This window comes from Nyctereutes procyonoides, unplaced genomic scaffold, assembly GCF_905146905.1.
Source record: "Nyctereutes procyonoides isolate TBG_1078 unplaced genomic scaffold, NYPRO_anot_genome, whole genome shotgun sequence".
NCBI classification, from domain to species: Eukaryota; Metazoa; Chordata; class Mammalia; order Carnivora; family Canidae; genus Nyctereutes; species Nyctereutes procyonoides.
Window position 1 is genome coordinate 35,784,033 of NW_026575125.1, and position 15,846 is coordinate 35,799,878.

The window sequence follows — 15,846 nt, forward strand, 5'->3', positions numbered from 1 at the left end:
GATACTAACTTAGTATATATTATTTTCAGCTAATTACAGCCAAACTTACACAAATAAGTTCCAATATGCCTTCAAGCCCTGATAGCTCTTCTGATTCCTCAACTGGGTCTCCTGGAAACCATGGTAATCATTACAGTGATGGTCCCAATCCAGAAGTGGAAAGCTGTTTGCCTGGGGTGGTAAGTAGATGGTTTGAGCTACTGTAGGCAAGGCATTATGCTAGATTCTTTGAGAATAAGGAAATACAGTTGGACCTCATATCGACCACCTACCCCTCACCATCCCCCCCACAAAGTAGAAAATTCAAGTATACCTTTTAACTCTCCCAAAATTTAACTACTCATAGCCTAGTGTTGACCAGAAGCCTTAATAATACATAATCAGTTGCACATATATTTTGTATGTTATATGCATATTTATTGCATTTTTACTGTATTAAATACTGGATATATGCATGATACACTTTTTTAAATAAAGTAGTCTACGTAATAAATGCTAAGAAATTCATAAGGAAGAGAAAATACATTTACAGTACTGCATTGTATTTGCAAGGAAAAAATACGTGTATAAGTGAACCTGTGCAGTTCAAAGTCGTTGCTGAAGGGCTAGGTATATATAGAATAGTTCTTTTTTTTTTTTTTTTTTTCCCTGAGAAGCTTACAATTTAATGTGGAAAAATACAAATAACTATATAGTTAACCATCAACTTCAGAATAGATCTGAAACGTGATTGTAACTTGGTTGAAATTTAAACATTTCCTTTTAGATATAGTATTACATATAGTAATACATTTACATAAAATTAATCTATTACAACTGAATTACAACTATTGAATATATAAACTTAGAAAAATTCACTGTGTTTTGTATTTGTACCACAGAAATAAATCCTTTCTTCACAACCGTTTCTGTAGGAAAATGTCTGCAATCTTTCTCAACTTGTCCTTAACATACCTTGTATCTCAAGAAACAGTGACTTCTCCTTTCCTTACCCTCTCCTTCCACTCCTCCCCAGAAGAATTTTAATGGCTGTGATAATAACCAGCCACTCCAGTGTCAGAAGAATTGGCTCCTATAACAGGATTAGGAATTTAAGTGTTAACAGCCATTACAGCCTTTGGCATGTATGGAGTCTAACTTTTATGTATGAGACAAATAAAATAATGATAGAGCTGTCACTCAGAAATTACTGGAGATGGCTTGGATAATATAATTCAGTCTGAATCATGAAGGATTTCTACAGATGAAATGTTGGGTAAAGCAGGCCATTTTAGAGACAGTAGAAATGACATAAGCAAAAGTGTGGAAATTAATTACTTGGCTCTTTTTGAGGGTACATGTAATTTATAGGTAAATGTTTTGTATGTTTTGTATTCTAGATAATGTCACTACATCCCAGATACATTTCTTTCCTTTGGCAAGTTGCAGACTTAGGTAGCAGCCTAAATATGCCTCCTCTTAGAGATGGAGCAAGAATACTTATGAAACTTATGCCACCAGGTAAGAATTTTTTTATATGTATAATGTTCATAAAATATACGCTGGACAATAATGGAGTGTATTAACATTCTTTCTCACATGGAATTTAAATAGCACTATTAAAAATAATATATCTTCAGAGAGAACTTGAACAACTCACCAGGTAATTGAGTGTGCCTGAAGGCTGCCTCGGGAGATAATAAAAAGACATGACACCAGTAGAAAATGCTGACTTGGTAGTGCTGAGGTAACACAGGGGGAAATATAACTGGGAGATAGATGGGCTGCCATTAAAGTTTGCCTGGGAACCAACACCCAGGAGTCCTGAAAGGCTGGTTGTACACCTCTCAGAATAAGCTCTGCTTGCAGGTCCTCACTTTTCATTTTCCTAAAATGTTAAAAGGGCTTTTTTACTGTACAGCTGCCTGACCCAGGGGTTTTTGGTTGGTTGGTTTTGGGTTTTGTTGTTTTCGAAAGTTAGACCTCATCAATTATATTGGCACCTTCCTCATGATACAGACACCTTTTTATTTGCCGTTTGAATATGAGCTAATTAGGGTTTTAAAAACATGTGACAAATGAACAGAGTTTACTTATTTCCTTGAAGGCTAATACTGAAAGGTGCTTTATTTTCTTGTTTCCTGCCTGTCTCTTGTTTTTGGAGAGTACCTTTTTTCCTGATAAAAACTTATTTTCCTTTTTTTTTTTTTTTTTTTTTTAAGATTCTATTCATTTATTCATGAGAGAGAGAGAGAGGCAGAGACATAGGCAGAGGGAGAAGTGAGAAGCAGGCTCCATAACAAGGAGCCCAGTCCTGGACTCGAACCTGGGAATCTGGGATCATGCCCTGAGCCAAAGTCAGGCGCCCAACCACTAAGCCACTCAGGCGTCCCTTATTTTCCTATTTTAAATAATTTCAAACTTAGAAAGAATAATACAGTCTCATTTACCCATCCCCAGATTCAGTAGTTGTTAATATTTTGGTATAGTTGTTAAATCATTCTGTGGTAAGATTTTTCTAACTTTCGGAGAGCAAGTTATAGATACCCTATATTTTTATCCCTAAATACCTACTGGTTTCTAAGAACAAGAACATTCCGTTAAAATTACCACAGTAATTAATCAAAATCAGAAAATATAACATTGGTAAATTACTATAATTTACCCAAAAAATTACTGTAATTTACAGACCTTACACATATTTTACCGATTTTCCCCATAGTGAACCTTATCAACAGTGTTTTCTGGTTGAGAGTCCGTTCTTACACCCTATGATTCGTGTGGATCTTTAATCTGGAATGGTTCCTCGGTCTTTGTTGTTTATGATTTTGAAGATTTTGAAAAGCACAATCATTTGTGGTCTTTTTCGGTTATATACCGAAAAGTCTTCTGATGGTTATATACAGGTTGTACATTTTTGTCAGAATACCGCTTATGTGATGCTCTCTCAGAGCATTATACCAGGAAGCACATGTCATTTTGTCCTTTATTGGTAACATTATCCCAGATGACTTAATTGATGTCTGCCCGGTTTCTCCTCTATAAAGTTACTTTTCATATTTTGGAGAAATGTTACAAAATTCTGTAACTCTTTCCTCATCACACTTTTACTTAGGATTTTACCATTCATTGCAATTATTGCTTGAATCGGTTCTTTTGTGGTGGTTACAAAATGGTGATTTTATTTAATTTGATCATTCCTTCTGCATTTACTGATTGGCAACCCTATTTGTGATGTATTTTATATGTATACACACATGCATAACCTTGTTGGGTTATCGCCATTATAATTATTACTTATTTTGATGCTCAGTTTTCCCATAAACAGTGGATGGACACAATGCCTTTTTTATATAGCTTCATCATTATTTGAGTACTTTATTACTTGCTGTCACAAGATGTTTAAAGCTCATCTAGTACTTTTATTCTAGCCCTAGAATCAGCCATTTCTCCTTTCTGTGAGAGAGAAGGTATTTAGAAACCAGAAACTTACTGCTACTGGGGTATCTTGTTTCCAGGCCTTCCCATTAAACTGAGGAAGTAATACACGTCTCTATCATAATTTCTGTATTTGTCTCTATTAGAAAAAATAAACATGGGTTTATACTGGTTCTACTCCAGCATCTTCATCTTTCCCCATTTCATATTTGTATCTATCTCTAAATGAGTAAGAAATCTGCTTTCCAACTTCATCAATTTATTGTTGGTTTGGGGGAGTGACTTGATTCTTATGCAGACTTCAGCCACTGTTAGGTCTTTGATTTCATCTCTACTTTCTCAAGTACCTGTTGTTTTCATGTCCTGAGCTTTTCTAGGATTCAGTGGGACATTAATTTAGTAAGTACCCCTTCCCCTCCCTCTTACCCCCCATAGGTGCTTCTTGTTCATCTAAGCTAGCTGTCTTCCATCCCCTCTGTACCTTCAGTAATTCACTCACATTTTCCTACTGTTTCTTCATCCCCTATTTGTATGTCCTTTTGAGGTTATATATTTTATAATCCATTATTCTCTTTGTGGTGGGTTTGTGGTTGCTTTGCTGATACAGTTCAATAATTGGCCCAGATAATTTTTATTATCTCCTTTTTCTAAAGCAAACACCATGTTGACATTTCCCATCTTGTTTTCTGATTCCTATGGGACAGAATTGGTTCAAATATTAAGGTTCTTAGCTAAAGTGTCTCTCAATCACTTAATTTAATCCTTATCCCTTACCTGTTGTACCGTTTGGAATTGTATTGTTTTATTTACTAGTGTTTGAGTAACAGTTCTTGCTTTATGTATGCAAAGGAGTCCACCATCACAATGTATTTTAAAACACCTCAGAATCCCTGATCTTGTGATTTGAGCATAATGCCACTACATAGTACAAGAAAGCTCTTGCCAGAAGCTCAAGCAAAAAACCTCAGTGTGCTTTTTTTCATATTTTATATGATCAAAGTATAGTACCTAAATTTGAAATAGCCAACACTGAAAAAGCCAGTGATGATCATATTACAATAGACAGATCACAGGCTTTGGACTCAATGGACTTGAGTTCAAGTTCTTATTCTAGTTATTTCATGCCTCAGACATGTTTTCTTTGTTTTTCAGAATTTCCTTGTAAAACTGGGCTAATAACTATTTCATGGAATTGCAGGGATTACATGGGTGATCCATACATACATCTATGGAAAGTCCCAGCCTAATGACTGGTATTAAATAAGTATTCAACAAATGTTAACCTACTCGCTGTCACTATAGTTTCCTCATGCATGCATGCATACACACACACACATTCATTATCCATTCCTCCCTCCCTCCACCCCCTTTAAGAAAGGAAACAGGGACTCCTAAGGAAAGGAAGTAGTTATAAATTCTGTTTCTAGCTGTGTTACTTTTGGGTAATCATTTAATGTTTGTGTATGCTTGCATATATTTTAAAGGGGGAGAAAACCAAGATGAAATGAGTAGCTTTTTTTCTAGTCATTGACTTTACATCTCTTAGTTCTTTCTGAATCTGCCTGAAAGTCAGGTGCCTCTATTATGAGTTGCTGTTAAACTTCGAACATCTCCAGTCTTCTCTGTAGGTAATTTAAGCTTTTGTAATTTATACTGTTGTCAGTAGTTCCTCTGTACTTTCCCTACGTGCATTGGGAAAAGATTCTCCTTCATACTGAGTAATAAAAATGTATACTGCTTTACTATGCAGAATGAGTTGATTTTCCCTTTCAATGCTTCCTTTTTTTTTTTTTTTTTTTTTTAATCTTAATGTATTTCTTTGGAAAAAGAGAGAGCACAAGTGGGGTAAGAGACACAGAGAGAGGGAAAGACTCCCCGCTAAGCAGGGAGCCTGACACAGGACTCCAACCCAGGACCCTAGGATCATAGCCTAAGCCAAAGGCAGCTGCCTTAACCCCCTGAGCCACCCAGGTGCATCTTCAGCCCCCTTTCCCCTAGAAGTTTAGTCTTCTTAATATCTTCAAGTATGCCAAAGTCCATTGTAAGCACTTCATTTAAGCTTCAAAACATGCCTATGAAGGAATTAACTTTTTTTTTTTTTCATTTAAAGATTTTCCCTCTCTCTGTCTGTGTCTCTGCCTCTCCCTCTGTGTGTGTCTTTCATGAATAAATAAAATCTTTAAAAGGGGGGTGGGGATCCCTGGGTGGCTCAGTGGTTTGGCATCTGCCTTCGGCCCAGGGTGTGATCCTGGAGTCCTGGGATCGAGTTCCACATCAGGCTCCCTGCTTCTCCCTCTGCTGGTGTCTCTGCCTCTCTCTCTCTGTTTCTGTATCTCTCATAAATAAATACATTAATTAAATATTTAAAGAAATAAAATGAGGGCAGCCCCGGTGGTGCAGCGGTTTAGCGCCGCCTGCAGCCCAGGGTGTGATCCTGGAGACCCGGGATCGAGTCCCATGTCGGGCTCCCTGTGTGGAGCCTTCTTCTGCCTCCATGTCTCTGCCCCACTCTCTCTGTGTGTCTCATGAATGAATAAATAAAATCTTTTTAAAAAAAGAAAAAATATAAAGATGGAGAAACTGAGACAGCTATCAAGCTACCTAACCAGGGACACATAACTTAAATGACAGTTCTAAGATTCAAATATAGACATTTGGGCTCCAGTGTTTATACTGTAAACATATACAGGTTTATATTGCTGTTCATTGTTTTCTATAATTTTAATAATACATGGCTATAACCATATACTTGATTAGGCTTAGGTATCTTTGTAAAAGACGAGAAGGGAATAAACTAAAATCTTAACTATAGTTGGATGACAGTATTGTGGATGGTTTAAATTTTTCTCTATTTAACTGGGGACCTGGAATCATTTAGATTCATGAATGATGAAGTTGGAATAGCCATTAATGATCATTTGGTTTACATAGCGCAGTTGAGTAAAATAGAATGCAACAACATTAAATGATTTGTTTAGTATTCATGCCTTCCTTTTCTTAGAACTTGTTTCTTTTCTCCGGCTCCCTTTTGCCTTCATCCTTCACTCAGAGTATCTTTAAACCAAGCAAGACTTTCTCAGATAAAGCCTATCAGTTGGTTTGTTTTTAGAGAGTAGTTTGGTGATATATGTTAAAAGTCTTGGATCTTGGTGGCTTTTTCTGCTTGCAGGATTTTTTTTTTACTGATGAAATAAATAATTGCAAAGATTGAGCTGCTAGGATCTTCAGTGTAAAAAAATATATAGAGACAAAACTACATGCCCAATGAGAGGTTAAACTGGTAAAATAACATACTATCAATTTAAACACCAATTAAAAATAATATAAGGGATGAATATTTAATATTCTCATTACATTTAATATTCTCATTACCTGAGAAGCTATTCACAGATGTTTGACTATAAAACTTAATATTGGGATCCCTGGGTGGCGCAGCGGTTTGGCGCCTGCCTTTGGCCCAGGGCGTGATCCTGGAGACCCGGGATCGAATCCCACGTCGGGCTCCCGGTGCATGGAGCCTGCTTCTCCCTCTGCCTGTGTCTCTGCCTCTCTCTCTCTCTGTGTGTGTGTGACTATCATAAATGAATAAAAATTAAAAAAAAAATCTTTAAAAAAAATAAATAAAACTTAATATTTGGGCAGACTGGGTGGCTCACCGGTTTAACACTGCCTTCAGCTCAGGGTGTGATCCTGGAGACCCCAGATCGAGTCCCACATCAGGCTACCTGCATGGAGCCTGCTTCTCCCTCTGCCTGTGTCTCTGCCTCTGTGTGTGTCTCTCATGAGTAAATAAATAGAATCTTTAAAAAATAAAAATAAAAAATAAAACAAGACTTTATTTAGTTACATTATGTTTCACTATCCCTTCAGAATAGGGAAAACTAACGATTTTAACACAACTGATTTGGTTTTTTCAAGATTTTTAAATTTTGTTTTTAAGTAATCTCTATACCCAACATTGGGGCTCGACTTCACAACTCCCGAGATGAAGAGTCATGTGCTTCACCAACTGAGTTAGCTAGGTCCCCCACAAACGGAAGATTTTGCTATGTCTAGGCTACTTCAGGCATATAAAATTACCTTACTCTATGGAAATTATAGTAATTTTCATTTATCTTTATTCTTCAAGAAAAAAGATTTTGTTTTATTTATTTATATATATATATATATATATTCTTAATTTTTATTTATTTATGATAGTCACACAGAGAGAGAGGCAGAGACATATGCAGAGGGAGAAGCAGGCTCCATGCACCGGGAGCCCGACGTGGGATTCGATCCCGGGTCTCCAGGATCACGCCCTGGGCCAAAGGCAGGCGCTAAACCGCTGCGCCACCCAGGGATCCCAAGAAAAAAGATTTTAATATTTCTAAAGCAATCTTAGTTACCAAGTGGTATTTTAATCATAACACATTACCTTGGAAATAATTTGATGATAACAAGGTACTTTCTAAAGTTGATTGACTATTCTTAAGTTTGAATGGTAACTAATGCTAAATTGCATCATGGGTATTTTTTTTAACTATATCTTTTTGCTGTCATTTGAAAGAAATGTAGGGGTATGTGGGTAACTCAGTCAGTTAAGTGTCCAACTCAGTTTCGGCTTGTGTCGTGAGATTGAGTCATGCATTGGGCTCCATGCTCAACTCGGAGTCTGCTTAAGATTCTCTCCCTCTCCCTCTGCCCCTCCCTTCATGCTCTTATGTGCTCTGTCTCTCAAAATCTTTAAAATGAAAGAAAGTAAGAAACTTGTATTTTAGTAGCATGGGTGGAAGAAAAAAAATCCTGTGCTTGGGGGTAAACATTAATCCCCGTAGGTTTCTCCTGCTACTCAAAAGTAGATTGTTCCTATGAACAACCTTTTGTAAGCCAAAATGATGTAAAGCACTAAGAAGCAGTTGCCATTAGTTTATATGGGAAACTATTTTGAGTGTTCCCACACCCAAAAAAGTAACCTCTTAAAGCCACATCTTGTTCTAATGGATCCACAAAATAAGATAAAGCACAGAAGCTCACAGAGGCAGGCTGACGCTCTAGTGGCTTGATGCTGAGTATAATTCCCAGGAAAGGAGCTTTATGGGGCCACTTCCCTGCTTGAGGGTGCACATTGCCTCTTTAACAACTCTGCGAAACAACACTATTTTTGTTTTTACCTTTTCATAGACGTGAAAATCCTCTTTGGATTTCTTGTGGCTAATGAAAATAGATACTAATGTAGGTCTTTCTTGCTTCCTTTCTTTCTTTCTTGCCTTTTTTTTTTTTTTTTTTTTAGATTTTATTTATTTATTCATGAGACAGAGAGGCAGAGACACAGGCAGAGGGAGAAGCAGTCTCCTCCAGGAGAGCCTGATAGGGACTCCTCGAACACCCTGAACCAAAGGCAAACACTCAACTGCTGAGCCCCCCAGGCATCCCGAATGTAGGTCTTTCAATAAAGAGAAGGGCCGTGCTGTTAGGCAAAGGGTGCGCCTATATTCCTTTTTTTTCTTCACCATTGTTTGTTTTAAAATTCATCTCCTAAGGTACCACTAAGCTCATATTCAGTAAAATAAAATAGTTAATGCATAGTGTCATAAAGGTGAACAGTAGAGAAGTTGGAAGACTTCTCACTTTTTCTCTTGTTAGTTTCAGTAAGAATTCTTTCTTTTGAAGTGTACTGTATTTTTTAGGTTTCTAGTGGCTGAGGAGGCGTGTTGTTTTGAGGTCTCTGATTATGTGGAGACTGCCTCCTTCATGTTTGGGTTGACTGATAGGAGTCATGGTTGATGGTGGGTTTTTTTTTTTTTTTTCTTGTTTTAAATCAATCCAGATCTGGCTATGTCTTGTGAAGTATGAGCCTATATAACTCAATGAACTGATTGTTATGCCACACTGAAGTAATTTTCAAAATATAAAAAGTGAAATACTATGAATGGATGAATTGTGTTGTGTTTTAGACTATCTTGTTTTCTTTCAGATAGCACAACAATAGAAAAATTAAGAGCTATTTGTTTAGACCACGCCAAACTTGGAGAAAGCAGCCTTAGTCCGTCTCTTGACTCCCTTTTCTTTGGTCCTTCAGCCTCACAAGTGCTGTACCTAACAGAGGTTGGTATTTTCCCTTTTGAATTTATTTCATATTCTTTGAACTTGACCTTTTTATGTGGTAATGTGAAGAACATGGATAAAATTTGAAATATTTTTTAAATGGTCAAGAATTTCTTAGCAATGATAATAGGGAAAATAGAAGTTACTTTTTAAAACCCTTTTAATATGATCCTTTTCTTTTTCCAGGTAGTCTATGCCTTGTTAATGCCTGCTGGTGCACCCCTGGCTGATGACTCGTCTGATTTTCAATTTCACTTCTTAAAAAGTGGTGGCCTACCCCTTGTCCTGAGCATGCTAACCAGAAATAACTTCCTACCAAATGCAGATATGGAAACTCGAAGGGGTGCTTACCTCAATGCTCTTAAAATAGCCAAACTGTTGCTAACTGCCATTGGCTATGGCCATGTTCGAGCTGTGGCAGAAGCTTGTCAGCCAGGTGTAGAAGGCGTGAATCCCATGACATCGGTAACCACTTTTTAAAAAATATCTTATTTATAGTAATAAATGGTAATTTTTAAAGTTCGAGTTCAGAGTTGATTCAGGATGTTTCGAGTTCCTTTCTAGTGGAATCTTAATTTAGAGGGTTTCGTCTATTAAATTTGTATGAAAAGTGAAAATGGTATTTCCTGACTGTACTCTAAGAGGACAATTCCTCCGTGCTCCTTTAAGCCTGATAAAAACTCCATATGGATCTCTTACTAACTTGTACCTGGCAGATGGATGAACATAAACGTGGTAGTGAGAAAGCTTTAACTGATTTACTACCCTGTTGCCAGCCTCTCTTCCCACCTTGATAGGCTTAACCTCTAGTTCTGAGCTTATTCCAATTCTGTTTTTGTCTTGGTGGCATCCTTAATCCATCTCACCAAAAGTCCTCAAGGCATGCCAGAATTCAATGTCTACTTATGAGAGGTCAAACTATGCACTTAATTCTGACTAAAATTTGAAGTTTTCTATATTGATCACAAGTGATGGTTTTACTAAATTAACCAACAGAAGATAAAGGCTTCAGGAATGTAGATTCTCTTTTTTATAAATGGCTTGGGTCTTAATCAGGGAATTGGAATGTTGATTAGATATGTGATATTATATTAAATATGTGATATGGAATACTGCATATATTATCATAATAGCACTTGTAATTGTTTTAGGTGTGATAATGATACTATGGTTATGTTTTAAGTGAGGTGCCCCCTCCCTTTTTATTTTTAATAATAGCTAAAATATTTACAGGGGAAACTATATCATACGCAGGATTTGCTTCAAAATAATTCTGGGGGGCAGCACCGGTGGCGCAGCGGTTTAGCGCCGCCTGTAGCCCAGGGCGTGATCCTGGAGACCCCATATCGAGTCCCACATCGGGCTTCCTGCATGGAGCCCGCTTCTCCCTCTGCCTGCGTCTCTGCCTCTCTCTCTCTCTCTGAATGAATAAATAAATAAATAAATATTTTAAAAATAATAATAATAATTCTGGGATTGGGGCTCCTGGGTGGCTCAGTTGGTTGTCTACCTTTGGCTCAGGTCATGAACCCAGGGTTGTAGGATCTAGCCCCTCATTAGGCTCCTTGCTCAGCAGGGAGTCAGCTTCTTCCTCTTTTTACCTGCCGCTCCCACTGCTTGTGCTTTCTCTGTCAAATAAATTAAAACGTTAAAAATGATAATAATCCTGGGGTTGAAAAGTGAGGGAGGGAGAGTGGTTAGATAAAACACTATTGGTCCTTTGTTCATAATTATTGAAGGTGGTACATGAGAGTTTATAATACTATTCTCTCGGGTTTTATATACATTAGGAACTGTCCATTAAAACAGTAAAGAAAAACAAAGGGGCCTGAATTTATATCATTTACAGTATAGAGAAAGGGAATTACAACTGGAAAGGTAGTCAGAATGGCCTGGCTATGTAAAACTAATCTGTTTTTTATTTTATTTTATTTTATTTTATTTTATTTTATTTTATTTTATTTTATTTTATTTTATTTTATTTTATTTTATTTTATTTTATTTTATTTATTTTATTTATTTATTTATGTATGTATGTATGTATGTATGTATGTATGGTAGGTAGATAGATTGATCTGTTACTGAAATTCCTCAATGTTTCTCCTTTTCAAAAAACAAAATGATGACCAGGGGAAAGCAGAGCAGGATCTGCCCAAGAGCCCATGTGAGAGATCTGGGATAATTTATTGCGTCTCTAGATAGAGTTGGGACCATCAGTTTAGTTTATTACTTAAATCTGTAAGATACACTGAGCCCACGTGTAGAGACAGGAATTGAATTGATCTAGAATGGGTGTTTGCAGAGGGACATGTTAGCACTACATTGCCCAAGAAAAAGTGGAGGCCCTATTTTTGGCAATATGGTCCGCTTTTTGTGTAAATCACCAGTTGACTGTGTGTGTGTGTGTATGTATATGTATGTGTGTCGTTCTGAGGGAGTGGTGATGGGTGGGAACAAGTGGTTGGGTCTGGTTCTGTACAAATTACTTTCTTCAAACCAAATGGTTACATTTTTTCAGGTCAACCAAGTTACTCATGATCAAGCTGTGGTGCTGCAGAGTGCCCTTCAGAGCATTCCTAATCCATCATCTGAGTGCATGCTTAGAAATGTATCCATTCGTCTTGCTCAGCAAATATCTGATGAGGTTAGTATTAAATATTTTAATACTTAGTATTAAGAATTTTAAGCTGTGAAATCTTGTAAGATCTTTTCTACTTTTGGCCCTCTGTTTAATTAAGAAATAACCCTTATCACAATTTAATTAAGACTGAATTTTCGTGGGCCCACTCACTGATTACAGTCTAGAGTTCCCCTAACTTGAATTTTATATAATATTAACGTTAGTATTTTCCAGTTTGAATCCTCTTTCTGTACAATAAACATCCTTTTAAAGTGTCTAATTCAATTTTAACAAAAGCATGTATGGGAATTCCTGGGTGGCTCTGCCTGTTTAGCGCCTGTCTTTGGCCCAGGGTGTGATCCTGGAGTCTTGGGATCGAGTCCCACATCGGGCTCTCTGCATGGAGCCTGCTTCTCCCTCTGCCTGTGTCTCTGCCTCTCGTGTCTCTCATGAATAAATAAATAAAATCTTCAAAAAATAAAATCTTCAAAAAAAAGGCATGTATGTACGAAACCATCACCATAATCAGGACTCAGAACATTTCCATCACTCTGTGATGTCCCTTTACATTCCCCTCTTCCCTCTACCCCAGGTAACAGTGATCTTTTGTCACTATAGAATAGTTTCCATTTTCTACAGTTTTATATAGATATAATTCTACATACAGTGTGTGGTCTTTTATGTCTAGCTTCTTGCACTCTGAATAATGATGTTGAGAATTATCTTATGTTGTGTGGATCATCAGTCCATTCCTTTTTTACTGCTGAGTAGTATCTCATTATGAATATTCCACATCCATACACTTGGTAAAGGACATGTGGATTGTTTCCCCTTTCTGGCTATGAATAAAGCTGCTATGACGATTCTGTACAAGCATTTGTGTGGACTTGGTTTTCATTTTTTCATGGGGAAAAACCGAGTAGAATGTAGATTGGTGGGATCATCTTTATAGTCTTTAATATTCTTCTGAAAGTAATGTAGGGCCATATAATAACTTAAAGAGCATACTTTGTGGTACTGCTGTTAAAAAAACAAACAGGAATAGCAGTTTGGGAACATGAAGATTATAGTACTGCCTCATGGCCATTCCTGTTTATTTTACAAGGAGAAACATTTTTTCTTCTCCAGTTATTTTACTCTAATACTTTATCAAACCATTTTTATTACTCATTGTCTTGCAGGCTTCAAGATATATGCCTGATATATGTGTAATTAGAGCTATTCAGAAAATCATCTGGGCATCAGGATGTGGGGCATTACAGCTAGTATTTAGCCCAAATGAAGAAATAACTAAAATTTATGAAAAGGTAAGAATTACCTCAAAATATTTTCCTTTTAAATAAATGTTGTTTAATTGTGTGTGAGGCTGAATCATTACATCTGCTATTTTTAAAAATCCACTCGTTTGCATCTTAGATGGTTGAAAATTAAAAAGTATCTATAGGTAAGATGGAGAATATAGTAAAATTTTACTTAAGAAATACAGTACTGCAGAATCCTGCCATAAAGCTTGTTTTTCAAATATGATGAAACTATCTTTTTCTACTTCTCCTAGAGTCCAATATGATCTACTGAATTTGCTTTTCCCTATTCTCTTCGTTCTTCTTTCATCATCTTTCATCATCTTTCTGTCCTATGTAAATTTTGGTTTAGTTAACTATCAGCAGTTAAGTATTTTTGATGCTCTTAAAGCAGTCAAAAGTAGAAAGAGTGTCAGCAAATGAGGTATCATCTCTGACCTTCCCTTAGATTAAGCAAATTATTTACATAAGCAAGGCTGTGTTTGACTCTTTGCTTTCCTGTTACATCTACTTGCCTCTCATAATCACAGCTGCATATTTAGAAGCGGAAATTAAGTTACAGCAATTTCCGGACTTGGTAGAGCTTCCTTTTTATAAGTTTTTTTCTCTTTTTTTTAAGATAATTTATTAGAGAGCACAAGCAGGAGGAGGGGCAGAGGGAGAGAGACAAGCAGACTCCTTGCTGAGCAGGGAGCCCAATGTGTGGGGCTCTATCCCAGGATCCCAGTATCATGACCTGAGCTGAAGGCAGATGCTTAACCACCCAGGCACCCCCACTCAGCTAGTATTTGAATGCTTACTTGTTCTTTTTTAGGCATGTATTATAATTACTAATTTTCGATAAAGTCAGATTACAATTTATTAGCTACCCACCCAAGTATATTTTAGGTTGTAAAACTTTCAGAACCTTTCTGAACAATTGTCCAAGAATATTGCTTTCAAAATAAAGTTTCATTGTAGGTATACTACATTTAGTCATAAGTTCCCAACTCTGCAGTGCTAGAGTAGCTCTTGAGAAAGGAATGATGGTTGCTTCAGAAGATCCCTAGGAGCCTGAAGGACCAAGAAGCAGGTGATATTCTCAGTGTGCTCCTTCATAGCTCTTTGGGATGTAACAAAATAACGGCATTAAACTCCATTGTCTATTTTAGTCATTCCCGTACTACTCTTAAAGGACTCTCAAGTTGTAGGTAGAGAGGCTGACGCCAAATGGTTTAAGTGAGTCTGTAAGTTAAGTTCCAGTTGTCTGAGATTTTTCTTAAATGCATCTCTAGGTAATTTGCCTTTGACCATAATTTTACAGACCAATGCAGGCAATGAGCCAGACTTGGAAGATGAACAAGTTTGCTGTGAAGCACTGGAAGTGATGACGTTATGTTTTGCCTTGATTCCGACAGCCTTAGATGCTCTTAGTAAAGAAAAGGCTTGGCAGACATTCATTATTGACTTACTGTTGCACTGTCACAGCAAGTAAGTATCTTTCTTAATTGTAAGAAACTTGATCTTTTGTTATGCAGAAATAAATTTAGGCTGGTGGAATTTATCCCAGAAATCAGCACTCTGTCTGCAGACAGACCAGAAATCAAATATTTATTGTCCCTATAGCATAATAATGATTAGGGAAATTAACCATATTTTCCCTAGACCTAACTTTGGTTTTAGTCCCTGTAAAATGGCAACATTAAGCCTCAAAGTAAATTTTTCTCTAATTTTTAAAATCTGGTTTGTAAGATTTCAGTTATAATTTTCACCTCCTATCTTGGATAGGTAGATTTCAGGGTTTTTTGTTTCAAGAGAAATCATTAATTCAGTGTGAAATTCACAAGCACGGTTATGGTAAGAACTTTTTCATTTTATAATGAGAATAAAGAGCAACTATATAAAGCCCTCATTTTCAATTCAAGATCATTTGATCAACGATATTAACTTTGTTTTGGACTTCTTTTTTGTGCAAGTCCATCATATTTGTAGAAAATACTGGTTTCCATCCTCATGTTATAATCCTGACCTTCATGAGGTAACTTTTTAAACTGGAGCTCTAATTAGTGTCACTGTTCCATGTAATTAATCTATCTTACATACATTTTGTGAAAAGTCAGAAAATGTTCATTTTGATTATTCTCTCATGTCATTTAGCAATGACCAGAAATCAATGATGATTTTAATGTAAAGTCAAAATATAAGTGCTGAAATAAAACCTAGTGATAAAGCTTTTTTCTTTAAAAAAAAATAGTACGTTAATGGAATGATACAACTCACTTGTTTTAGAGGATGCTATTAAATGATTTAGTTGAAATGGATACTATTTTAGAAGTTCCTTGGTAATTTCCTTGAAATTCAGAAAATCCTTTGACAGGATTTAATTTTCTTTATTTGTTCATGAGAGACAGAGAGAGGCAGAGACATAGGCGGGGAGCCTGA

The 15,846-nt window shown here is 36.6% G+C and overlaps 1 protein-coding gene across 3 annotated transcripts in view; it reads left to right on the forward strand.

Annotated features, from left to right (window-relative positions):
* The window catches only part of USP9X (ubiquitin specific peptidase 9 X-linked), a 483,762-nt gene that overhangs the window by 427,649 nt on the left and 40,267 nt on the right, over positions 1-15,846 (forward strand). For all 3 annotated transcript variants that reach the window (XM_055337517.1, XM_055337516.1, XM_055337518.1), the window contains 7 exons: positions 30-179; positions 1,380-1,500; positions 9,374-9,504; positions 9,691-9,969; positions 12,023-12,148; positions 13,306-13,431; positions 14,729-14,895. In XM_055337517.1, the coding sequence (XP_055193492.1) occupies positions 30-179; positions 1,380-1,500; positions 9,374-9,504; positions 9,691-9,969; positions 12,023-12,148; positions 13,306-13,431; positions 14,729-14,895 (1,100 nt within the window). The remainder of the gene's footprint in view (positions 1-29; positions 180-1,379; positions 1,501-9,373; positions 9,505-9,690; positions 9,970-12,022; positions 12,149-13,305; positions 13,432-14,728; positions 14,896-15,846) is intronic.